The sequence below is a fragment of the Asterias rubens genome, chromosome 12, assembly GCF_902459465.1.
Source record: "Asterias rubens chromosome 12, eAstRub1.3, whole genome shotgun sequence".
Classification (NCBI taxonomy): domain Eukaryota; kingdom Metazoa; phylum Echinodermata; class Asteroidea; order Forcipulatida; family Asteriidae; genus Asterias; species Asterias rubens.
Genome location: NC_047073.1, coordinates 11,621,858 through 11,647,788, shown reverse-complemented (window position 1 = coordinate 11,647,788; position 25,931 = coordinate 11,621,858). Strand labels below are relative to the sequence as shown.

General features: G+C 39.0%; 2 protein-coding genes across 2 annotated transcripts in view; both read left to right on the top strand.

Annotated features, from left to right (window-relative positions):
- Positions 1-1,797: 1,797 nt before the first annotated feature.
- Positions 1,798-7,312, top strand: LOC117297750 (exosome complex component RRP40-like). The gene is made up of 4 exons (XM_033780898.1): positions 1,798-2,022; positions 4,540-4,689; positions 6,131-6,279; positions 6,825-7,312. The coding sequence occupies exons 1-4, from the start codon at positions 1,798-1,800 to the stop codon at positions 7,030-7,032; spliced, it is 732 nt and encodes a 243-aa protein (XP_033636789.1). The 3' UTR covers positions 7,033-7,312.
- A 2,799-nt stretch (positions 7,313-10,111) lies between these two features.
- LOC117297749 (U6 snRNA-associated Sm-like protein LSm4) overlaps positions 10,112-25,931 on the top strand; it is a 41,417-nt gene continuing 25,597 nt past the window's right edge. Inside the window, exons 1-4 of the mRNA XM_033780897.1 lie at positions 10,112-10,240; positions 10,357-10,398; positions 11,357-11,455; positions 12,776-12,950. Of these exons, the coding sequence (XP_033636788.1) occupies positions 10,238-10,240; positions 10,357-10,398; positions 11,357-11,455; positions 12,776-12,950 (319 nt within the window). The 5' untranslated portion in view covers positions 10,112-10,237. The remainder of the gene's footprint in view (positions 10,241-10,356; positions 10,399-11,356; positions 11,456-12,775; positions 12,951-25,931) is intronic.

Here is a 25,931-nt window from a genome sequence, read left to right as displayed (position 1 = left end):
ATATGAAAACATACGGTTAGTCCTATTATAAATTTGGACGAGTAACGCGTCCTAACTAGAGGTAAGTCTAGTATTCACTCGCCCCTAGGACACCTTTGGTTGTTAAAGACCAGTGGGCCTATTATCACTTGGGCCCAATTTAATAGAGCTGCTTAGCACAAAAATGTGCTTAGCGTAGAATTTCATCCTTGATAAAAACAGGACTTCCAACCAAATTTCCATTTCGTTGCAAATTGCTTGTTACATGTATTCAGCTGTTGTTGGCTTATCCTGAAAATCACGTGGAAATTTAGTTGGTGATCCTGTTTTTATGAAGGCAAACATTTCATGCTAAGCAAATTTTCGTGCTTAGCAGCTCTATGAAATTGGGCCCTGGTGTATTCCATCACGCATACACATTTTGAAACAAGAGAACATTGAAAGAAAAACGTTGCACACAATATGCGTGTGCTTTAAGATGCCTTCAAAGGGGCTTCAGGTCTGAAGCATTTTATTGAGTGAGAAGTTACCGCTTTCTCTTTCTTAAGACCTCTAGGCCTACGACATTTCAGAGGGAGCCGTTTCTCACAATGTTTTATATCAACAGCTCTCCAATGCTCGTTACCGATTATTTTCAGTAATTGACCATTAGTTCCCAGTGCCTCAGTGATGAAACGCACCAATCGGTGCTTAATCGTTAAGGCCGAGTTAAGGCCGGTTTATAGTCGGTCGCGCGATGGTCGCGCGACGGAAATCTTGCGCGCAATCCTAAGACTGAGGCCTAAAAACCATGTCTTTTTATGATCGCGCGTCAAGAAAATCTTCACGCGCAATCATAAAAAGACGCGGTTTTTAGGCCTCAGGCCGTGTCCGAAACGGCGACTTCGGCTACAGCTACGGCTAGATCGCGCGCGTCTGCCTATTCTTCAACACTGGTAGACGCGCTGATCTAGACTATAAACCGGCCTTTAGACAGCTCAACTCTTCAATCTCTCTGATGATGATGACAAGAGCAAGCTAGTCGAAACATTGGGACCAATAAATCTCACTCCGCGGCAATGACGTTAATGTCCCCTTGGTATACCACATAAATAGAATCATCTAATCTGATTGATTAAAAATTGAGTCATGGAAATAGCTGTGCCCCCTTTTTCTATCAAGATGACGTCATATTTTATGCCCGCCGAAAATAACGCAACTTTGATATGTGTAATGTACGACGAGCGTTCCGTGTCACGGCGCGACCTTTCTTCGCAGACGACCTTTCACCGTCCGTAGAAGTGTTGTTGATTAGAAGCATCTTTTATTTCGGTGGGAATATTGACTGCTAAATAATCGGACACAGTTAAAAATTACAGGCCCTCGGTGATGTCTGGCTACGCCCTCAGCTTCGCTTCGCCATAGTCATGGTTTTGACATCACCTTGGGCCTATAATTTTCACTTTGCCCCTCATAGCAGTCAATATTTCCATACTTATTGTTAGCATAAAAAACCGTATTATGTTAACATACAATGAAGAGCATTGTAAATCGTCTAAAGTCATTAGTAGTTTTGTTGTACTACCCCCCCCCCCCCACCCTCCCAAAAAAAACAAAAAAAAAACACTCCAATGAGATCATGCTAACCAATAAAACGATCTCTTGAGCGGTATTAATTTTACATAATTATTCTAATTTATCCATAACACAAACAAACCCGTTTCATTCTCAAGAAAGTATAAAAAGCCCGAAAAAGTTACTAGGCCCTTCCAATTTCCAACGGAAAAATAATAACAATGGACGATATAGAGGGCGTCTTCCAACCGTTGGTTTAATAAAATGGCGCCGCCCTGTACCGCTGTGGCCACGACAGCTGCTGCTGCAGTAAACGACACCGTTTTACCGGGAGATGATCTTTCACACCTTCTCGTATCGTCCAAAGGAAAGAAGTTGCGTCTTGGTCCAGGGTTACGGCAGGAAACAGACAGTGTGGTTTCGTGTAAATGTGGAATTTTGAGAAAGAAAGAGCCCAACGTGTACTGGATTGACAATCACCAAAAACGGGTAATTGGCATTTCTCATCATTCGTCATTCGTCATTGATTGCACATGATGATGATGATGATACAATGGGAAAAGTTTCCGTATCACGCCACCACCACCATGAGTCATTCACTTTGGAAAAGTTTCCGTATGGCGCCACCACTTTTTCATTCGATATGAAATAATATAGTATTTAATTTACCTCAATGAGATATCCCTTTCTGTAAATATGAGTGAAAAAGTGGTGGAGCCATACGGAAAGTTATCCTTCACTTTTCATAATCATTCTAATTCTATAGTATAGGCTATCTTCTAATTTACCTCAATTAATTAGATTTAGAATTAGATCTCTTTTTATTTTTTATAAAAATGGGTGAAAAAGGGGTCCTACTACTTGCCGTCAACTCACTTGTGCCGTCAACTCGCCGTCAACTCCTCCAATATACATTTAAAATCCACAAAAGAAGCATAGAACGGTGACTTATCAGCTAAAAGAGAACTTGCGTAAGTTTTAGGTCGTATTTCGGAATAAAAATTTCAGAGTTTTTTTTCTTGTGAAAAAATTATCTCGAAGCAGCAAAACCGTCGGCCGCCATCTTGCTTTTTCATATGGATTAATCTTGGCCCAAGATGTCAATGATTGGTACTTTTTTTATCAACACAAAGTCGTTTTTGTGAATAAATTTGTACCGAAAACCATGCGAAATATGTAGTTCAGCCCAGACTTAACACTTCCGTGCCCCATTTATCAATTTTTCAAGTAAATTCAATGAGTTGACGGCACGAAAATGATTTGACGGCGAGTTGACGGCAAGTCGGCGAGTTGACGGCAAGTAGTAGGAAGAGTGGTGGTGTAATCACTGATTGATACGGATGTCCGAATCCTGCCACCACTTTTTCATTTGGTAATCCTTCATTTGTTATAAAGTAAAATGATTTGTTTTCAAATAGTTATTTCAATTTAAATATACTCAATTCAATATCAACAACTCAAATGTCAAAAGCTCACATGAAATACTCCTTTTTTTGTTTTGAAAAATGAGTGGAAAGTGGTGGCAGATGACTATTATATAGGTATTCTGTGACGCCATGTATAAAAAAGTTTAGTGTAAATTGTGTGCCGCTGGCGCTCTATCTTAATCATGCGCCGTGATAGCCCCACTTTTGTGGCTAACTTTGAATCCTTGGCCACTCGTCCGGATCCATTTTTTGTACAAAAACTAACCAATGACAAAATTGAAGGCGCACTCCCTTTGTTGGGCGGGTCAGCAGTTTAAGCTAATACTTAATTGTGTTTACTTGTGTTTTTAGTACACTAGTCTTACTTGACCTGGGTGTTATGGATGATTTTTTGTAAATAAATGACATTTTTGGTTAACAAAGACATTTGGAGAAATACTTATAAATTCCCTTTGGTTTGGATTACTTCCCTCAATGTTTACCGAGTGCGGTTCGGATTGCTCCCAATCATACCAAGGGTTGCTTTATATCGCTCCAACCAAACCCTGGGGCCGATTTCACTAAACTTTGTTTTGCGATCATCACTAAATTTAACGCAAGCGCGACGCAAACCACAAAATCCATTGCAGTTGCGACGGGCTGCATTTTCGATTTCACTAAGGTATTTTTGCGACCGATTTTATTTACGATGGATTTATATAAAAACCTTCACCTTGAACGAGGCTCTCGCAGGATTATTTGACCTTTGACCCTTCATCGCAGCAGTTTTGTATGAAAACTAAAAAGATCGTCTGCCATTTTTTCAAGAAAACACGTTGAAATCGGCCCTGTTGGTTGCTTTTTTTGTGACGCAGAAAAGTGCTATAGCTATATAGGTTTAATCTGAAAAGAACAGCCACACAGAATCATGTGCCACAAAAACCATCAAACAAAGTTTAGCAAAGAGCAAATACAGCCAATTCGTAACGTGTAGTAAGACTATCCAATGAAGAATCATAAATATTGAATAAAGGAAAACTTACGACTTTGCCTGGGCTGTGAGTGATGTAAACACAATGGTAGAATTACGTCAGAAAAATAATAAAAACGCAGCAGTTTATCGTGACCACACAATGTGCATGCGATCAAAATACTCAAAAACAAAAGTGTTACAATAAGCAAACCACTAAAAAACAATAATTTAACTGTGCCAAGGACGGGCGCGCCTGCAATGTATCGGATGGGTTTACAGAAAATTACAGTCTCTTTTTTTGCACGCAAAAATCAATCGCAAATTTGCCCATTTGCGATGGGCTTGCGACGGGCCTGCAAAGGATTTCAAAACGTCTGACTTTAGTGAAATCAGTTTTTTAAATCCGCGACTGATTTCGCGATTTGCGATGGATATTGGCTGTTTGCGACTGATTTAAAGTTTAGTGAAATCGGCCCCTGGTCGTGATTTGAAATGTGAATAATATAAATAACAGGAGTAGGCCTAAACAACACTAGAACCAGTTAAAATAACAAATGTTTTGTTTTGTTTTGTTTTCTCCCATCTGTGTGGCTGGCTATTTTATAATTTGTCCTTGGGACTCAATAGTATGTACCTGTCAAAGGAGAGACTGTGCTGGGGATTGTGACAGGAAAAGCTGGTGATGTCTTCAAGGTAGATGTTGGCGGAAGTGTCCCTGCAACTCTGTCTTATTTAGCTTTCGAAGGAGCAACAAAGAGAAACAGACCCAATGTAGATGTGAGTAAATTTTGGCGAGTATTTTAAATTTGTATCCAGGATTTTAAAGGCAGTGGACACTATTGGTAATTACTCAAAATAATTATTAGCATAAATTAAAACCTTACTTGGTGACGATCATTGGGGACAGGTTGATGGTATAAAACTTTGTGAGAAACGGCTCCCTCTGAAATGACATAGTTTTCGAGAAAGAAGTAATTTTCCACGAATTTGATTTCGAGACCTCAGATTTAGAATTTGAGGTCTCGAAATCAACCATTTAAACGCACACAACTTCGTGTGACAAGGGTTTTTTTTTCTTTCATTATTATCTCGGAACTTCGACGACCGATTGAGCTCAAATTTTCACAGGTTGGTTATTTTATGTATATGTTGAGATACACCAAGTGAGAAGACTGGTCTTTGACAATTACCAATAGTGTCCACTGTCTTTAACAAAGATATTGACACAATGGGGAGACTACCATTGAAGGGGCTATACAGCTTGATGTGGTAGAGTGCCAGAACTTTAATCCGGATGCCACAGGTTCAAGGCCATGGCCCAATTTTATAGAGCTGCTAAGCACGAAAATTTGCTTAGCATGACATTTCTTCCTTGATAAAAGCAGAATAACCAACCAAGTTTCCATTTTTGTTGCATATTGCTTGTTACTGGTATTCAGCTGTTGTTTGCTTCCTGAAAATTCTGTGGAAATTTGGTTGGTTCATGTTAAGCTAATTCTTTTGCTTAGCAGTTCTATGAAGTTCGGCCCTGCTCTAGTGAATTTTTCTCTGTTCAGTTCAACACAAAATTTACGAATCATTTTTAATTTTTAATTTTCCTCGCCTCCGATTGGCAATATCATCTATGGGCGTCTTGTCGTTGCCAACCCAGACATGAAAACCTGTCATGAAACTTGTGCCGTTTGAGCAGGGGTGGATTTCTCAAAGAGTTAGGACCAGTCTTATCTCGAGTTAGGACCAGTTACTCGTCCTAACTTAGGACTATCCATGCAATTTGTATATCTCCTAGGACTAGTCCTAACTCTTTGTGAAATGGACCCCAGGGCAGTTAACCACAATTGCTTCTGTGAAAAGTTGGTTCAAGTCCTGCCCTAGTAAGCTTTTTCTCTGTCCAACCAAAATTTATGATTATTTTGTAATTTTCCTTTTAACCTCAGATTGGCGATGTCACATATGGACGTCTTTTTAAAAGTGTGCCCTTGAGCAGAGCAGTTTACCATGATTGCTTCGTGAAAAAGTTGGTCCAAGTTCCTGTCCTAGACCCAACTTCAATAAGCAATTGTCTGCTAAAAGCAGAAATGAGCAGGATACCAACTTCAAATTGTACATGTGACACTTTTTTGAGCTTAAGCAGCTCTATTAAAATTTTGCCCCATCTTGTGAATATTTCTCTCTTCAACCCCCCCAAAAATTATTTCACATTTTCTTCTTAATTTAGATTGGCGATGTCGTCTATGGACGTCTTCTAGTTGCCAATCGGGACATGGAACCTGAGCTGGTGTGTATGGACAGCGCTGGAAGAAGTGGGGGCCTCGGGGTCATCACTGGAGGAAACATGTTTCAGTGTTCTCTTGGACTAGTCCAAAAGTAAGTTGTCATTGTGTAATGTGTTGCCTACATGTGGCTTAATAGTTTGTATTTTAGTTTTGTGTTTTTAACGTTGCAAAGTTCCAATTCCAATTTAAATGGCCCTCACACATGTGAAAGTGCCCTTTTTACCAGAGGTTGCTTTACCAATTGCTGCGCCCCTTCAAGAACGACATTCAGGGCTTGTACGTGTGACACAATAAAACAGACTAGGGTCTAAGACTTAGTTCAACTGACGAGTGACAAAACACAGTGTTAATTACATTTTCATGACCAGAATGTTTGCAATAAAGAGCTTTCTACAGAGTTTCAACATGTAATTTTGTAATCGTTGATCTTTATGTGATTTATCATTTAATGCCAACCAAACCGCACAAGAGTAGTTTGGGCCTCTCTGGGAAACCCCGCTGTGTCCACGCATTTTGTTACGTCGGTGCAAAAAAACTGTTTGTTGGTTTTAGTTTGCATGATATAAAGAATTTTCCTATAAACTTTTTTTTATTTTTTTTATTACCCTTCCTTCCTTTTCCTTGCCCCCTCTTCAGAATTTTATCTCCTCAGTCGTCGTTGATGAAACACCTCGGGCAGATCATGCCGATGGAGATAGCTGCCGGGATGAATGGACGGGTCTGGATTCGATGTAAAACAATCGCCGCCACAATAGCAGCTATGAATGCCATAACAAACGCAGAGTTCATGACAGAGGCCGAAATCAGACTCATGGTTCACAAGTTACATGATACAATTCACTAGACTCTTAGGCCCAATTTCATAGAGCTGCTTAAAGTCTAGCAGAGAATATTACTTAACTATTTTTCTGCTGAGCAAAAATGTGCAGGATACTAGACGCAGATGGTACAAATTGTATTTTGAAAGGTAACGTTTTCATGGTTAGCATAATTTTGGTGTGCTCAGCTACTTGTTGTGCTTAAGAATCAGAGAATATTGCGCAACAAATATCTGCTAAGCAAGAATTCGCAACAAACCAGTCACAAATGGTACATGTGACATGGCATTTTGGCTGGTAATCTTGTCAACAAAATTTGTTTTTGTTTTTGTTTACTTTTTTGTGCTGAAACAGTTCTATGAAATTGGGCCCAGTTCCTTTATCTTTAGAAATTAACCAGACCTTAAACACAGTAACACGATCCAGTATATTTTTTCTCTCAATTTTTTGCTATTGCTGAACTTCTAGGTGAAGACTTGGACTTAAGAAGCTCAAGGAGACATGTAAGTAACTCTAAAAAAGTGTAAGTTTGAAATAACAATAGACGGCAGGGCTTGTTCGGTTGCGATGTTGATGGCACAGTGCTGCTTGAATAACTAGAACCTGGGCCCAATTTTATAAAGCCTGTAGGCACAAAAATTTGCTTTGCATGAAATTTCCTTCTTAAAGCTATTGGACCCTTTCGGTAAACAGTGTTGTCCAAGGCCCACACTTTGTTTACCACAACTTCTATATCAAATGACAAACCTGTGAAAATTTAGGCTCAATCGGTCATCGGAGTCGGGAGAAAACAACGGAAAAACACACCCTTGTTTCCGCGCGTTTCACCGTGTCATGACATGTGTTTAAAATAAATCCGAGAATTTATATTGTTTTGCTGTTTTCTCAAAAATTAAAGCATTTCATGGAATAATATTTCAAGAGAAGTCTTTCACCATTGCCTTCTGTAAACCCTGCAAGTTATTTGTAAATCTGTGAACTTTTTTTTTTTTTTTTAACCGAAAGGGTCCAATGGCTTTAATATAAAGACAGGATTATCAACCAAATTTCCACATGATTTTCAGGATAAGCAAACAACAGCTCAATGCCAGTAACAAGCAATATGCAACAAATTTAAATTTGATTGGTAATCTTGTTTTTATCAAGGAAGAAATTTCATGCTAAGCAAATTTTTGTGCTTACAGGCTTTATGAAATTGGGCCCAGGCCACTGGTGAAGAGTGGATTTGGATAAAAACACTAAGACAGTCATAATTGTTCGGTTGTGATGTTACTCGAGTGCCTTCAGACCAACCTAAGACAGTCATAATTGTTCGGTTGTGATGTTACTCGAGTGCCTTCAGACCAACCTAAGACAGTCATAATTGTTCGGTTGTGATGTTACTCGAGTGCCTTCAGACCAACCGGTAACCAACTTTGGTTGGGGTCGCCAAAATGCACTCCAGCTCCATAACTATAGACTGGAAAGACAAATACGCTTTTTATATTTTTTTTCTCAATAACATTAAATTTATTGGGTTTTGGGGTTTGCACTTGAAAAGTTCGAGGAACAAGTAACTCGGACAAAGTGTAAGTTTGGAATAACACTAGACAGCATGACATTATTCGGTTGTGATGTGACTGGCCATTTTTATATACTGGGTAAAAAAAAACATTAGAGAGCAGGACTGGTGACTGTACTGGCCCAGTGCTAGAAAATTAATTACTAGACTCTGGCCAGTGGTCCAGTGGGTATTTTGAAGAACACTAGACAACAGGACTTGCTCAGTTGTAATGTTACTGACTCAGTGCTAGACAATGGCCAGTGGTCCATGGGGTATTTGGAAAAATGAAAACAATTTTTTTTTGCTGTTTTCACTCGATTAAATTAAATTTGTTGGGTTTATAGGGTAAAATTTATGTTGTGTTTGTTCAGAATGACTCTTCCAAAATAAATAGTTATTAATAAAGTATTGTATTTGTTTGAAAAAAACTGTTTTAGTTTAGAGAAAAGAAATTCCGTCTTCTGTCTGTTTTTTCTACATTGTGTCACAAGGTCTCCCACTCCAAGTTTGACCAAAGCTTCCTATTTCCTGGAAAATGACATACATGTGCCCTTTATGAAACTACAGCTTCAGTGCAGTCTCCACCTACATGTATTTTGAAACCTTAAAAGTGCAGATGTTGTGGGTGTTTTAAAAGTTCTTAAAGGAGCCCAAGCCAGAGTCGGTAGTCAAAGCCTTAGTTTCCTCACCTTGAGGAAGTTTGTAAACAAACAGTTCCTTCCGGCACGGAGGGGGCCGCGGAGTCGAGGGGAGATGCCGTCTGCGCGGCTGGGGCTGGTCGCCGTCCTGAACCCGACCAGCCTGCAGTCGGGCCGGGAATGGAGGACGACCACTTCCCTCCCGACGGCCGCGGCACTTCGCCTCTCGGTCGCTCTCTAACTGTAGAACATAATTCTATGGGCTGTAAGCACAACATTCCGCAGAAAGCAAAGCCATGAAATTGAGTGCAGTACGAAGCAGTGTCGGAGGTCTTGACTTGAGGTGTCAATCTCGGTGTCCCCCTCCTCGGTCTCTGAATACTGTGTCTCGGATTTTGAGGTCTTGACTTCAACTACAGAGGAAGAACAGTATGGAGGAAGTGCGGTGGATTTATCATAGAATTTGCCTCTTGTTTTTGGGTGGGTTTTTTTTTTTTTTGGGGGGGGGGGGGTAGGCTTTGTACTCTTTAAGAAGTGAAAGAGGGGTCCCATTATTACTGATAAGTACATTAGTAAGTTGATGTAGGCCTGCTGTACCATGGCATTATTTATTTTTAAATCAGTCTTGGGTTTATGGGTTGCACAAAATGACATTTCATTCGATGTGAACTCCCACTGGGCGGGGGAAGTGTTCCTGGGCGGGGGATTTCCACCAACCTCGCTCATGATAATTACACTGCTGTTCCGAATGCAAGCAGCATGGGGCGGATACATTTACAATGATGAGGATTGTGTGCAGTATACACTCGTGACATTATTTACAAAATTACAGCGCATACGACGCACGTGTTGGCAACTGATTTGTGTACAGCGCCCTCAAGAGAGCGAGTGAAATTGAGTGAACTGGTTCCCGACCAACTCGTAAAAACCGAAGCGAGTTTGCATAGAGTTAGTGCTGTTATAATATACTGTACGGTGAGATCTCACAGGATACCGGTTATACTGTAAATAAAGCAAAAACACTTCGTCTGCTAAACGTTGAAGTTCACAATGGTAAGGAATTTTTAAGTAATAAACTGTGGAGTTTTGTGTTACAGTAACAAATAATTCTAAACTTAAACCTTTATTTGTTATTAACGTTTTATTGCCATGTCTTTTCTTATGTTTAGTTGCCATTATCTCTGCTGAGAACTGCGCAAAACCACCCCATGGTAAGTTTCCATTTCGGACGATCACGATTGGATGAGGATCAATTTATATCATGAAGGCCTTCCATTTTCCGTCTATTTTCGACAGATGTATTTTAACACTCTCGTTCTCTCTGTTATTGTACACTTTCTTGTGTTTGAAAATAAAGTTCAGTTTAATTAATAACACTCATGACACGTTCAAGATGATGTTGTGTCAATGAGCATTGCCACTCATGTCAAATTTAAACCAAACTTTGTAAATCAAAAACTTGAGATACAACAAAAATTATTTTTAATTATATTCATAATAACCATTTTGAGGGAAAGTTGTCAAGTTTGGGAGTTGTGATAATCGTAACCTTCCATTATCTGTGACCACCAGAAGGATGGAGGGTTATGATTTATGAAATTAGTTAGAGAAAAGGTTAAAGGATGCCATTGCCAAGATAATTTGTAACTGAATAATTCATTCGTGTAAAATCTTCTTAATATAATTGTTCATTTTTAAACAATATTTTGTTCTTCATACATCTAATTTTCTTATAAGGCCCATGTATATAAGCAGAATTATGGCATGTGCTGCCTATCTATAAGTATGAGTGACTTTTTAAATGAGTATTTAAACTTTAAAGTTAAAGGATTCTGCTCCTGCTTGTACGGTACTCAACGTCCTGCTGGAGACGACTATCTTGGTACAGTTACGCTCTTAGTCTTACAAATATTAGCAAATTTTAGGCTTGTAGCAAATTTTATTACCTTTTGTTTTCATATATGTAATAGTGGAAAAGTTTCCGTATCACGCCACCACTTTTTTTATTCGATATGAAATAATATAGTATCTAAGTTACCTCCAGGAGATCTCCCTTTTTGTAAAAAAATAAGTGAAAAAGTGGTGGCAGGATACGGAAGGAAATAATTGCCACTAATTATTACACAGTTGCTTTATTTATAAACTGTATTTATTACTGTCATTTTGCAGTTGGTGGAGTTGAAGAATGGGGAAACATATAACGGACATCTTGTCGCTTGTGACAATTGGATGAATATTAACCTCAGAGAGGTCATTTGCACATCAAGGGTACGGATCACATTTTCTTTTAAAGACCCTGGACACCATTGGTAATTGTCAAAGACCAGTATTCTCACTTGCTGTATCTCAACATAATGCATAAAATAAAAAAAACTGTGAAATTTTGAACTCAATTGGTCGTCGAAGTTGCGAGGTAATAATGAAAGAAAAAAACACCCTCAAGTGTCACACGAAGTTGTGTTCGTTTAGATGGTTGATTTCGAGACCTCAAGTCTAAATCTGAGGTCTCGAAATCCAATTCGTGGAAAATTACTTCTTTCTCGAAAACTATGGCTCTTCAGAGGGAGCCTTTTCTCACAATGTTTTTTACCATTAACCTCTCCCCATTACTCGTCACCAAGAAAGGTTTTATGCTAATAATTATTTTGAGTAATTACCAATAGTGTCCACTGCCTTTAAAGACACTGGACACCATTGGGAATTGTCAAAGACCAGTCTTCTCACTTGGTGTATCTCAACACAAAATAACAAACCTGTGAAAATTTGAACTCGATTGGTTGTCCAATTTAAAAGATAATACTGGAAGAAAAAACACCCATGTCACACGAATTTGTGTGCCTTCAGATCCTTGGTTTCAAGACCTCAAAATCTAGTTCTGAGGTCTTCAAATCAATTTCTTGGAAAATTACTTCTTTCTCAAAAACTATGTTGCCTCAGAGGGAGCCGTTTCTCACAATGTTTTATACTATCAACAGCTCCCTATTACTCGTTACCAAGAAAGGTTTTATGATAACAATTATTAAGAGTAATTACCAATAGTGTCCAGTGCCTTTAAAGTCTTGTTTGGGTTTGTGTGGTGTGTTTTTCACTTAAGCCCTTCTAGTTGGTTGATTAGTCAAAACAGTCTAGTCAATGTACTAAGTTGAGCAGACGATGGCAGGAGAAAAAGTAATTAACGAGTGAATGAGACAGACTAAAAAGGGAAAACCTGTGGGGCAAAAAGGAGAAGACAAAAAGTTGTTGGTCATTTTCTTTTGTGGACGTTCAGACTATGGAGTTGAATGGTCAGGCAGGGTTCAAAACTAGCAGTCGCCAGTAAAGCGAGTGAAAACAGAGGGAAGTCAAATCCCTTCTTCACTAGTCTGCTTGGCGAGTCAAAAAATGTTCCTTGTTACAATAAATAAGGGTAACCATGGTAAAGAAAAAGTTGAGGAAAAACTTATTAGAAACCCTTGTATGGAGGCGACTTGTCCAGAAATTTGCCCTGTTAGTTGAGGCAGTGGTCAAGACTTGTATAAATTGCAAGGTTTTAAACGCATGAAGGACATGGTAATATCAATTTCAATTGTAAATCCCCCCCCCCCCTAGGATGGAGACAGATTTTGGAGGATGCCTGAATGCTACATACGAGGCAGCACTATCAAGTACCTCCGCATTCCAGATGAGGTAATAGACATGGTCAAGGAGGAAGTGGTCGCCAAGGGACGTGGCAGGGGCGGAGGTCAACAAAGAGGGCGTGGTAGAGGTGGACCAGGAAGAGGAGGTAAGTGTTTTCTATGCATCGTTTCCGTATTAGAGGCAGTGGACACTATTGGTAATTACTCAAAATAATTATTTACATAAAACCTTTCTTGGTATCAGGTATTAATGGGGAGATTGATAGTATAAAACATTGTGAGAAATGACTCCCTCTGAAGTAATGTAGTTTTTCAGAAATAAGTAATTTCCACGAATTTGATTTTGAGACCTCAGATTTAGAAATTGAGGTCTCGAAATCAACCATCTGAAAGCACACAACTTCGTGTGGCAAGGGTGTTTTTTCTTTCATTGTTAATATCTTGCAACCAATTGAGCTCAAATTTTCACAGGTTTGTTATTTTATGTGTAGTTAGAGATACACTAAATGTGAAGGCTAGTCCTTGACAATAATTACCAATTGTGTCCACTGCCTTTAACACAAATGTTCAGTTGGGGTTGTGTTTTTGTATTCTCTCTTAGTCCTTTGCTTATATTAACATTATCCATCAAGTCCTTAAGGTGATCCCCTGGCTGCTGCTTCCCAGGTTGTATCAAAAACTTAAGTGTGATGCCTGGCTTCTGACTGGCACCAGCAAAGATATTGACAAAATAGGGAGACTGCCAACATAGGGCCAGAAGTTAAGTTGGTAGAGCGCCCGCAAATTAATGCGGAGCCTAAAAAGTCTATTAAATCCTATGCCACATGTACATGTGGGTCAGCCCTTGTTTTAAAATTTCCTTGCCTTTTTTCCAATGCCCAAATTTCATGCCGTTGAGTTTTTGAGGATTTGCATTATTCACATCAATTGTTTTAGGGAAAATAGAAGCAAAACTGCTGTACTGTTTCAAAGTTGATCAAATTGTTTTATCATTAGGTTCTTAAGCTTTTTATTTGGGACAACAAACATAATGGATGTGGAGATGGGATATGCAACTACTGGTTCAAATTACGCTTAACAAAAACACAACTTATGTAAGAATTATAATATAAGTTTAGGCCAAGTCCAAATTTGCGGCTACAGCTACAGCGGGATTGCTACTTCATGCAAAATAGTATTGGGAGGTCCTTAGCAACAGTCACAGCTGCAGAGCTATAGCCAATTCGGATATGGCCATTATACCTGTCAGTCAAGATATCTGCTGGGCTCTTGTGGCCAAACAAATCACAGGAAAAGTCCTCTGTTTTTTTTTTCTGTCGCCCTCTTGTGTCCAAACACTTCTATTGGGAAAGTTTTTCAGGCCATCCAGCACAGGGCCCAGTAGCCTGAACATCTGACGTCACATTTCGAGGCTCGTGAATAACACCAGAGACGTGCCTTGAGACCAGCGTGTGTATTCACCTTTGACCTACCCTCATTTCACATAGAGATACGCAGTCAAATTCTATTTCGGACGTGACAGCAGTGACTGTTTAGGCATCTATGTCACTGCACGTTTATCAATGATATGATTTTATCCAATGGAATTGATGGATCCAGCGGCAGGGACCTGTCTTTATCCTTGCGGATAAAAGACAGGGGCCCAGTTTTATAAAGCCTGTAAGCACAAAAAAAGTATTGCTTAACAGAAACAAGTTACTCGCTAAGTTTACATGTTGTTAATGGTGCCCCACTCAATTTTTACTTTAAAATATATTTGTCAAGCAGTATTTTCTGCTTACCTAATAGCTTTATGAAATTGGGTTTTATCAGGTTTTATCATTTTCTGGGAGTCATGTTTGTTGTGGTCTTCCACTATGTCTGTCGCGCTCTTGTGTTTAAACACTTCCATTGGGAAAGTCTTTTATGAGCACATGTCTTATCATCTTCTGGGAGTTAAGTCTTCCGCTGCGTCTGTCGCCATCTTGTGTCCAAACACTTCAATGGGGAAAGTCTTTTCAGGCCATCACGCACATGTCTTGTCATCTTCTGCCAGGAGTTATGTGTGGCTATGTCTGTCGCCCTCTTGTGTCCAAACACTTAACTAGGGAAAGTCTTTCTCGGGCCATCCAGTTCTTATCATCTTCCTGGAGTCATGTTTGTTGTTGCAAGAATTATGTCTTCCGCTCAATGTGTGAAATTCCATAAATACTGAAGTCATTGTGTCATTGGGTCACAGTGCCAAGCCCATTGCCCCTGAAGGCTCTGATATTAAATCTACATGTAATATCCGTGCTAGAGGGGGATTTAGGGGGAGGGCATTAGGCCGGCTTTGTTCCTTAACGATGGGTGGCTTTAATAATTGGTGGTTGGTGAAAGGGTTGTATTGGGACAGCTTGACCTTGTAATTTTTATTATTGGTGGACCTTCTGCACTTTTAAGTCATGTCTGGTTAGAGTATACAAATGATGTAATCGGTCAAGTTGGGATAGAGCCCATTCTACTTAGGGTACCAAATTTTACTTAAAGGCACTGGACATGTTTGGTAGTTTTCAAAGACCAGTATTCTCAATTTGTGTATCCCAAAATGATGTAATGGGTCAAGTCGGGATAAGGGCCCATGCTACTTAGCGTGCAAAGTTTTACTTAAAGCCATTGTACACTTTCGGTAAACAGTATTGTCCAAGTCCCACACTTCGTGTATCACAACTTATATATAAAACAACAAACCTGTGAAAATTTAGGCTCAATCGGTCATCGGAGTCTGGAGAAAATAACGGGAAAACCCACTCTTGTTTCCGCGCGTTTCGCCGTGTCATGACATGTGTTTAAAATAAATCTGTAATTCTTGCTCACGAGAATTTATATTGTTTTACTGTTTTCTCAAAAAGTAAAGCATTTCATGGACTAATATTTCAAGAGAAGTCTTTCACCATTACCTTCTGTAAACCCTGTAAATTATTTGTAAATCTGTGAACTTTTATTTTTGTTTCTGTACCGAAAGGGTCCAATGGCTTTAAAGGAACACGTTGCCTTGGATCGGTCGAGTTGGTCTTTGAAAAGCGTATGTAACCGTTTGTTATAGAATGCATATGATTAGAAAGATATTTTAAAAATAGAATAACATGATCGACACAAGTATCACTCGAAATTGCATGGTTTTCATTTTTCCTCGTCGACAAACACGGTCGGCCATTTATGGGAGTCAACTTTTTGACTCCCATAAATGGCCGACTGTGTTAGTTCGCAAAGTAAAAGGAAAACCACGCAATTTCGAGGCAAATGTGTGTGGATCATTGTATTCTACTTTTTAATCATCTTTCTAACTATATGCATTTTATAACAAACGGTTACAAACGCTTTTCAAAGACCAACTCTCCCGATCCAAGGCAACGTGTTCCTTTAAAGGCGATACCAGATACATTTGGCTTTTGGAACTGTTTGATTGTTTTAATCCTACATATACTATAAAACTGGTAAAAATGTTGGTGGTGTGTTTTTGATATATTGCATAAACAAAAATCTGGAGCCAATGTCCATGCAGGCAGAACAATCCCTTATAGGAAAACATAATCTATACTCAGATTCAAATTTGGTAACATAAACGCAAAAACACAATATTGTTGACGATCCCAATAAGCCAAGACTTGTAATGAAGTGCCTTAAGAAGGGATAAGCAGAAGACATAATTAATTAAGTAACGAAATAATGAATTAGTTAATTAAAGACAAGTCAAACGATCTGATGTGGACAAATTAAGATAAGAGGCGACTTTAATCGGTAAACCTGCCGGGAGGAGGCAAGTCTGGAGAATACACCAAAGGGAAAGACTCTACTACATATCAGGAGATGAAATACCCTTTGGGTGTTCTATGGGAAATCCTGTAGTGTAGTAAGGCAGATACGGATTTTTAACCGTTCCCCGTAAATTTGTATTAGATTTTTTTTTAAAGTAAGCAATCGGGAGACGATAATTCTAAAGATTTGTTTTTATTTATTTGTACACATTCAATTTGATTCAATTCAGTTTATTTGTCCTATCAGGGAGGAACATTTTTTATCAAAGACATATTTATAAAGACGCGTTTGTTTTTGTTTTGTTTGAACTAAAACACGTTTTTGACTTGTCTTCGCCTTGAACTGAAGTTTCGAAAGGGACAGAAGTTCCCTCACTATTTCAAAAGGAAATTTCTGCTTCAGAAAATTTCAGGATATTTCTGTTTGGGACTTAACAAAGGGGACACCTCTGCATAATGAGAGGCACCATGCTGCTTGCCGAGGGGTAATTTGATGTCTAAAACATAGATGATTACCTGGCCCCAGGTGAGAAAGGAAAGAAAACACTTCAAAACACTTCAATTAATGTCAGAATTGTCGTGAGTCAAGGTGGCGCTAGCTAACGAGTTGCACTTTTGTGTGTACTGATAACGCACACCTGCACTGACCTTGTGTGTTTGTGTTGAAAAGAAACCATCATTTTTTATCAAGGCTGGTTATGTTGACTTTTTATGGTCTTGAACCAGGCGATAATTGGTCAACGACAATATTGTTGTGACAGCTTGCTCCTGTCTGTCAAAGCCAGTAAGACAACTGCACCCAAGTCCAGGAATGTTAAAGACCCATTAATACCAGTGAAGTTGTCCCGTTATTTATGTAAGCAGCGGTTTGTGGCAGTGGTGTAAATATACAGATGATCCAAGAGAATCCGAGTGAAATATTGCTGATGTTATGAGCGAGGTAGGAGGGATGATGAATTTAAAACCAATTTTGTTTATCTAAACTTAAAGCCATTGGACACTTTAGGTAAACAGTATTGTCCAAAGGCCCACACTTCGTGTATCACAACTTATATAAAATAACAAACCTGTGAAAATTTAGACTCAATCGGTCATCGGAGTCGGGAGAAAATAACGGGAAAACCCACCCTTGTTTTCGCACGTTTCGCCGTGTCATGAAATGTGTTTACTATAATCCGTAATTCTCGTTGTCGATAATTGATAATTGTATTAATGTTTTCTCAAAAAGTAAAGCATTTCATGGAATGATATTTCAAGAGAAGTCTTTTACCATTACCTGAACTGTAAACCCTGTAAGTTATTTGTAAATCTGTGCACTTTTAATTTTTTTTTTCTGTTCCGAAGGTGTATAATGGCTTTAAGGGAAGGTATACATTTGGTAATCACTCTCAACATTAATGGTAATCAAAATTTACTTGGTTAGAAAGAAATACAAAATCTTTTGAAAGATGGCATAAAGAATTGTTTCAATTTGAAGTATTGTAGTTACATGTATTAATGTAAAAGTATAACAGTTTTTATCCACAAAAATTAGAAAAATGAGAAGCGTTCTGATTTCCTTTTTGTTTCTCAAAAATATATGGTGTATTCCAATTACGGTTGATTTTTCCTGTGTGGACATAAAGAATTTTGGTCCAGTAAACATTTGAGCCACAAGCCCCTAGTCTTGATGACGTTTAAGCCAGTAACCTGCTTTTGATGAGCAAGATTTTTCTGAGCTAACTTCAGAGAGCCGCTTTAAAAGCAAAACAAGTAACTAAGAGCACAATAAATATGTTAACCAAAATTAAGGTTATCAGCCAAAACATCATCTTACATTTACCATTTATGAGTGGTCTCCTGGTCGCTTTTGCTTAACAGAAAGATGTTTAGCAACATTTCCTGCTTAAACAGCTCTATGGAATTGGACCCAGATAAAGCATTCATGAACTTGATCAGAGGCTATGTTCCGTTGCTGTACTTTTTCCCATAATGGATCCAAAGTTCTCTTCTTGATTGATGTCAATCTATCTTGGCAGTGTTTCACTGTCCACCGCTGCTTATTTATGTAGCGACAGTGTTTGGGTTTGCTGATGACACACACTTTCTTGTGATCAACTTTATCAACCGTGTGTGTGTAATCCTAGTGTGTAATTTCTCAATGTCATGGTACAGTGCAATTGAACTTGTGAACTTTATTAGTTGACCACAAATTACTGACAAATTATCCTCTCAAAATGCAAAACCCCTGCCCACTATTAAAGGAACGTTACAGAATTGGTAAGAAACAAAATCGAGAAGATCACGAATTACATTAAACTTACACGGTCTAATGATGATGATGGTAGAAAACGTCCCTTGAAATATTTCTGTCTGAAATTTCATATTTGATGAGAAATGAAGAATCTAGTTTCGCGTTTGGAGCGTTTTATTCATTTTTGTTTTGGCATCGGTGCAATGCAAAATTTGTAATCGTTTTTCAACGTTCTCTCGTGACCAAGCTAGCCGATGGATCTCAAACTAGCCGATGGATCTCAAACTTCTACAGGTTTGTCAGTTTATGTATATGGTGGATAACATAAAGTGTTTACATTGCCATCAACTGTTTTGCTAGCCAAACCAAATCGGTAATATTCCTTTAAAAAATGGAGGAAGGAATAGGATGTGGGAGAATAATGATAAATGATAACATTTAAAGGCAAAGCACCTTTGGTTTTTGGAACCGCTCGATTGTTTTTAAAATCCTATATAAAAGTATAAATGTATACAATAAAACTAACCTGATGATATCTTTAAAGCCAGTGGACACTATTGGTAATTGTCAAAGACTAGCCTTCACAGTTAATGTATCTCAACATATGCATAAAATAACAAACCTGTGAAAATTTGAGCTCAATCGGTCATCGAACTTGGGATAATAATGAAAGAAAAAAACACCCTTGACTTGTCACACGAAGTTGTGTGCGTTAAGATGGTTGATTTCGATACCTCAAATTCTAAACTTGAGGTCTCATGAACCATCTTTGCCCTCACAGGTACCCATTTACCCCTGGGTGGAGAGAAGCAATTATAGTTAAGTGGGACACAAGTGTCACGACCAGGATTGGAACCCACACTCTGCTGAACAGAAGCACCAGAGCTTGAGTTTGGTGCTCTTATCAACTTGGCCATGACACCCTACTGACAGTAACACTTATCACATTCACATTTTGTGGCATAAAAATCTGATATCTTTTTACATTTATAACCACATTACTTAGAAGTGAAATGTTTCTCAAAATTTTGTTATACTATCGAAAGCTGCTGTAGGCTTCTAAAAAAAAAAGAAGTTCATTGCCATTCATTTTAAGAGTGATAACAGAACGCAAACATTCATTTTCAATCGAGGTTTAAGACACTTACAATTCGTGTAGCCTACATGTAAAGGATGGATAAAGCAGGGTGTCCAAATTTATAACATGGTGTTCAAAAGACATACAGACACCCCTCGGGCTAATTTTAAATTTTCAAGACAAATTTTGTTTTATTTCGATTATTAGTAATAGCACTATGCTGACGATTTATAAAATAGTCATTTAGCCCTACTACTTCATGTGAACTGTTTCATGGTTCTTATAAGATCATGGTTCATAAGAACCTTGTTGGGTTTCTAAGCATCTTGAGTATTGCCTTGTCTGCTTTGGTCTTACATACATGTGTTCTGCATATGTGTTTATTTTTTAACGGAACTCAAATACACAACTCACCAACTCCTTTAAGGACGCTTATCAGCAGCTATACTTTCAAGGCCGCTGCGCCTTTAAGCGTTTGACCTTGCCGGAGCGTGCAGGGGTCGGTCACTTAAAGCAGTGAACTGAACGGGAGGTAGGGCCCACTTCCTTGTGTTTCTAAGTGACTTCTGATTGGCCCGCTGTGAGTGTAATTTTTAAAACGCAGGATCTAGAGGGATCATAGGGTATGGTGTTTGAGTAACCATGGTGCAACTGAGTGTAAAGTTTAACACCAGGAAACTGGGCGATTGCACTTTTTACTGGGCTCTTATTTCACACGCACAAGAATGTCTGAAGAGATGGTATTTTTGTATCTTGTGTAATGACGTGTTACTTCAGCTGGAGAATCTGTTCATGACCACCGAAGAGTTTTATGTGTTTCCTTTGTTGAACCGCCAGTTTCTTGTGGAAATTCTCAACATCAAAGTATCTTGCCGATTGCCTAAAACCATCAATACTAAGATGTGTTTGAAACTTTGTATAGAACTGTTTTGAGTGTTTGTTTTCTTCTAACCTTAGGGAACTTGAAGAAGAAAAACGTACACTATAATATTAACCTGTACCAATTAACACCCCTGGGTGAAGAGAAGCAATGATAGACATAGTAAGTAGCTTGCTCAAAGACACACGTGTCATGACCAGGATTCAAACCCACACTCTGATTTTAACTTAACCAGAACTTGAGTTTGATGCTCTAAAACACTCGGCCATGATTTCCACCCTGCCTCGTTGGTAAAAAGTGAGAAGATCACACAAGTACTGAAGATCAATACCATAAATGCATACCCTCTCTTCACATCTTTGATGTCGAAATTTGTCGCCCTTGACCACCCAAGAAATCATCAATTGTTGCCTTAAGACTCTACTAGACTTTGGTTTGGTCATTGGGTCACTTGAGCCATGCTGAAGCTATGTAATCATCTTGTGTCTTCATAATTCAAGTTTCATGACTTAAGTATACCACTTATTCTCTAGGCTGTTTCTTTTCATACTTCAAAAAATGTCGTCTGTCACCTACCATTCCCACAGTTATTAACTGAATGACTGTCTGTGTTGAATACTTCCAGAGTTACTGGCGCCTTCCACCACCATTTGCAAATCTTGACTGACATTTTTAATGTTTCTTAAAACAACTAACACCTTCCATTTTTACTCTGTTATAAATGTGGACTCGACTGTCCATCCTCGTGAAGCCCAAAAGACTGTCTACCACGTTTGTCAAGTTCTCGGCTGTGTATTCTAAGGCCGTGTCCGAAACGGCGACTTCGGCTACAGCTACGGCTAGATCACGCGCGTCTGCCTATTCTTCAACACTGGTAGACGCACTGATCTAGACGTAGCTGTAGCCGTAGTCGTCGTTTAGGACACGGCCTAAGTACAGGCCTTGACCTTAGCTCTTGAAGGGGCGTGGCAATTCTCCTCTGGTAAGGGGGCACTCTCTGACTGAGGACTATGTAAATTTGTATTGGAACTTTGCAGAGGGTACCACAGCAAAAGCACATGGCGGTTGCTCTGGGTGCCTTTGGTTATTTCAAGGCCTTCTCTTGAGATCTTTAGATTGTCTACTACCTTTGTTAAGATCTAATATCACGGTGTCACTGAACAAAATCTAGATAAACTCCAACGACTGCAAAACCGTGCCGCTCGCCTTCTGTTTTCCGTCGATAGGCGTGTATCAGCTTCGCCTCTTCTTTCCCAACTACACTGGCTTTCTGTCCGGCAAAGAATCATCTTTAAGATTGCTCTTCTCATCTTCAAATGTCTTCACAACACAGCTCCCCAATACCTCAATCTTTTCATCTGTCCATATGTACCTGGTCGTCCTGGTTTACGTTCCTGTTATGACGAAACATGGCTGTCAGTGTCTAGGTCCAGAAACTCCTTTTCCGACAAAGCCTTCTCAATCTCTGGTCCTAAGCTCTGGAACAATTTACCCCAGCACCTCCGAACACTTGACACGGTTTCGACTTTTAAAAAATATATAAAAAACTCAACTGTTTCCAGTATGACCATTATTTATCTTTATCTGCTTTGCTTGCTAGCGCCATGATCTAGATGGAATGGCGCTATATAAATCCCGCTATTATTATTATTATTATTATTATTAATATAAACTGCCTATCCTAAGAAGTGCTAACGTCTACAACCTCCCAAGATCTTGGTTGAGGGTTTCAGGGTTCGTAAACCCTCTGTCTACCGCCCTCTAATAAGATATGTCTAGTCTGTCATCGTGCCTCTACTCATGCTATCTCTTAATATATCCACAATACACCAACAATCTACCACCCTGTAATGTTACAAGGCTGTCTGTCTTCATGTTTCATAAGTTACGCTCTCTATCAGAATCGGTTTATAGCGATCCCTGCCAACGGGATTCTTATTTTGGCTGGGAGGCATTACCAAATTAACCTTCTCGCTCTCTGCACCTGTGGAGATGGGGGAATTTATCCTGTCTATTCACTCTCTCTCTCTTACTCTCTGCCCACCGGGGCCTTCTTGACTGTTTAGCTTTCTCTAGATCCCAGCTGCCGGCAATCTGGACTCTGGAAACCTGACTCGGTGCCAGTTACACCAGTGGGAGTCCCCGGTCGGACTGGTGTCCCTCCTCGTAGTAGAGTCTCCCCAGTTCTCTGGTGTTAGCGTGGAACAATAAACGAAACTGCTCCAGTGTAATCATGGGCTGTAATTGTTAGGAACACTTTTTCTTTTTTCTTTTAGGAGATTGAAGATGGTTGAATTGTTGAGGGTTTCGGCCGAGTGTTTCTGACAGGATTGTTAGGGGTGTGCCATGTTGGATTAAGGGGTGTGTGGATTGTTTGATATGATAACACTTAGTTTGTTTCAGGGAGGTTCTTCGTTCATGGTTATTGCTGTGATGTAAAACAGATTATCTGGACCCAGTAGTTGAGAAATTGCTTAGTGACAGGTCAGAGAAATCTTGCTTGGTTGAGACATCTTGCAAGTTGAAATCAATGTAGGCCTATATTGTCTTTGCTTTGTAGGCAAAGTAGGCCTAATTATACCTTTAATTTTTGGAACCGCTCGATTGTTTGATCCTATATAAATGTAGAAAGGCCTCCACTAAAACTATGTGAAAATGAAATTTCGAAAGGTCACGTTTTTTTCTAGATATCACTGATAATCCGGAGTGTATCTTGTCCATGTAAATTTTTGAGGATAATTTTTTAGAAAGGCCTACACTAAAACTATGTGAAAATTAAATTTCAAAAGGTCACGTTTTTTTCTCGATATCACTGATAATCGGGAGTAAATCTTGTCATGGCAAATTTGTGAGGATAATTTATTTTTTAAACATAATCAAGTTATTTCAAAGTGAAATGTTTCTCAAAATGCTTCATACTATCGAAAGCTGCTGTAGGCTTCTAAATCTAACCAAAACCTTTTATTACTGTTAATTTTAATAGTGATTACCAAACGTATACCTTCCCTTTAAAGGAGGAAACCATTCATTGTTTTGTTACCTACTAGATAATCCTTTGGTGACTTTGCATGTGCATCAGTTGTACCTCATCTTTGGAATCAACAGCCAGTAAAGCTACGCTGTATACAATCGCATAGAGTTTCAAGACATACTTGAAGACTTTCATCATATAGTTAAAGCTGATGCAAAGTTTACCCGACTTTTTCATTAGCCACTCATTTCATATCGTTCCTATTCTTTTCACATTAATTTGTTCACTTCGCTGGGATAAAAAATAACAGTGGTAGCCTTCAGGAGCTATGAATTCTTTCCGACAGTGACATATGATCTTCATTGAGCTTGCCTAGGGTCCTCCTTTGACCTACCCATTGCGCCCCAAGAACCAAGTCCCTTTGCTTTGGATGGGGATTCGATCCTCATGTTGATAAGCAAAACTGCGAGTGTAAATTGGTTTTTACTAGAACAGTCGTGTAGTATGGTGCCATCATCTTTGTCTTGTTCCCTGTTTAACTCACTGGCAATCTTCCAATCACTGAATGCTCTTTACTATTAGTATGGTGCCATCATCTTTGTCTTGTTCCCTGTTTAATTCACTGGCAATCTTCCAATCACTGAATGCTCTTTACTATTAGTATGGTGCCATCATCTTTGTCTTGTTCCCTGTTTAATTCACTGGCAATCTTCCAATCACTGAATGCTCTTTACTATTAGTATGGTGCCATCATCTTTGTCTTGTTCTAGTTCTTTGACTAGTTCAAACATCCAAGCATACCTTCATGGTATGAGAGAGATTGGCTGTTGCCAGCTTGGTTTTGCTGCATTTAGCAGCGTTTCCTTTTCAACTGTATTACAGTTTGCTACACCTACAACAAGGGTGCCTTGAGACCACCTAATAAGCCTTTTTGAGGTTTGGCCGACACACAATGTTTTACGCTCGCGCCCCAAACAGGGGAAACTCATGGATATAGAGTATAATACCTATATCGGCCGAGCGTATACGCGCCATAAGCCGCAGTAGCGTTGTAGAATTGTGTCCGCCATATCTCAAAAAGGCTTATAGGGTTAGGGGGTTTACTGCAAGAGTGAATATCATCAAGCCCTTGTGTTTGTTTTTAAATCTCGGCATAAAGCTTGAGTACTTCCGACCATCAACATCAATTTTCTATTAGAGCTTCAAATGGACCCTTGGAAAGTTGTTAAGAGGGATATTAGAGCCCATCGTAAATTGTGAAACAAACAATAAATGTCAAGGCAGTTTTGGAAGGAATGTTCTCTGGGGACCGACAAGAATCTCTCTCCATAGTCAGCTTTGTGTCTTAATCCAAGGAGGGTATTGTAACTTAACCTTGTTTATGCATTAATGTAAATTCTCAGGAGAGTTTCACATGTCTACTTAAAAAAAAATTTGTTTAATGTACTGTAATACATTTGATAGATAGATTGAGACAACTTCATTGTCCCACCAGGGGAAATTTGTGTGGCTTTTTGACAGTATAACAAAATAAAAAAATACTCAGGAAGTCTTCAAACATACAATGTAATAGTTCAGATGAAAACATAGTTAGTAACACTGCTTAAAGGCAGTGGTGGACACTATTGGTAATTACTCAAAATAAATATTAGCATAAAACCTTACTTGGTAACGAGTAATGGGGAGAGGTTGACGGCATACAACGTTGTGAGAAATGGCTCCCTCTGAAGTGACGTAGTTTTCAAGAAAGAAGTAATTTTCCACGAATTTGATTTCGAGACCTCAAGTTTAGAATTTGAGGTCTCGAAATCAAGCATCTGAAAGCACACAACTTGGTGTGACAAGGGTGTTTTTTCTTTCATTATTATCTCGGAACTTCGACAACCGATTGAGCTCAAATTTTCACAGGTTGGTTATTATGTGTATATGTTGAGATACACCAAGTGAGAAGACTGGTCTTTGACAATAATTACCAATAGTGTCTACTGTCTTTAAGAGAAGATTTATCTCTTCTGTTTTTTGGGGTGATACTCGGCAGGATTGAAAGATACTCAAACTCAACATTTTAACATCATTCTTTGGAGACAAAGATGTTGAATTGAAGAAGAAGAAAAACTTGTAAGACCACAAGACTTGTTCTGTCTTGATTTTACTGGCCTGACACTGAAATTACTGGCCTCAGGCCGGTG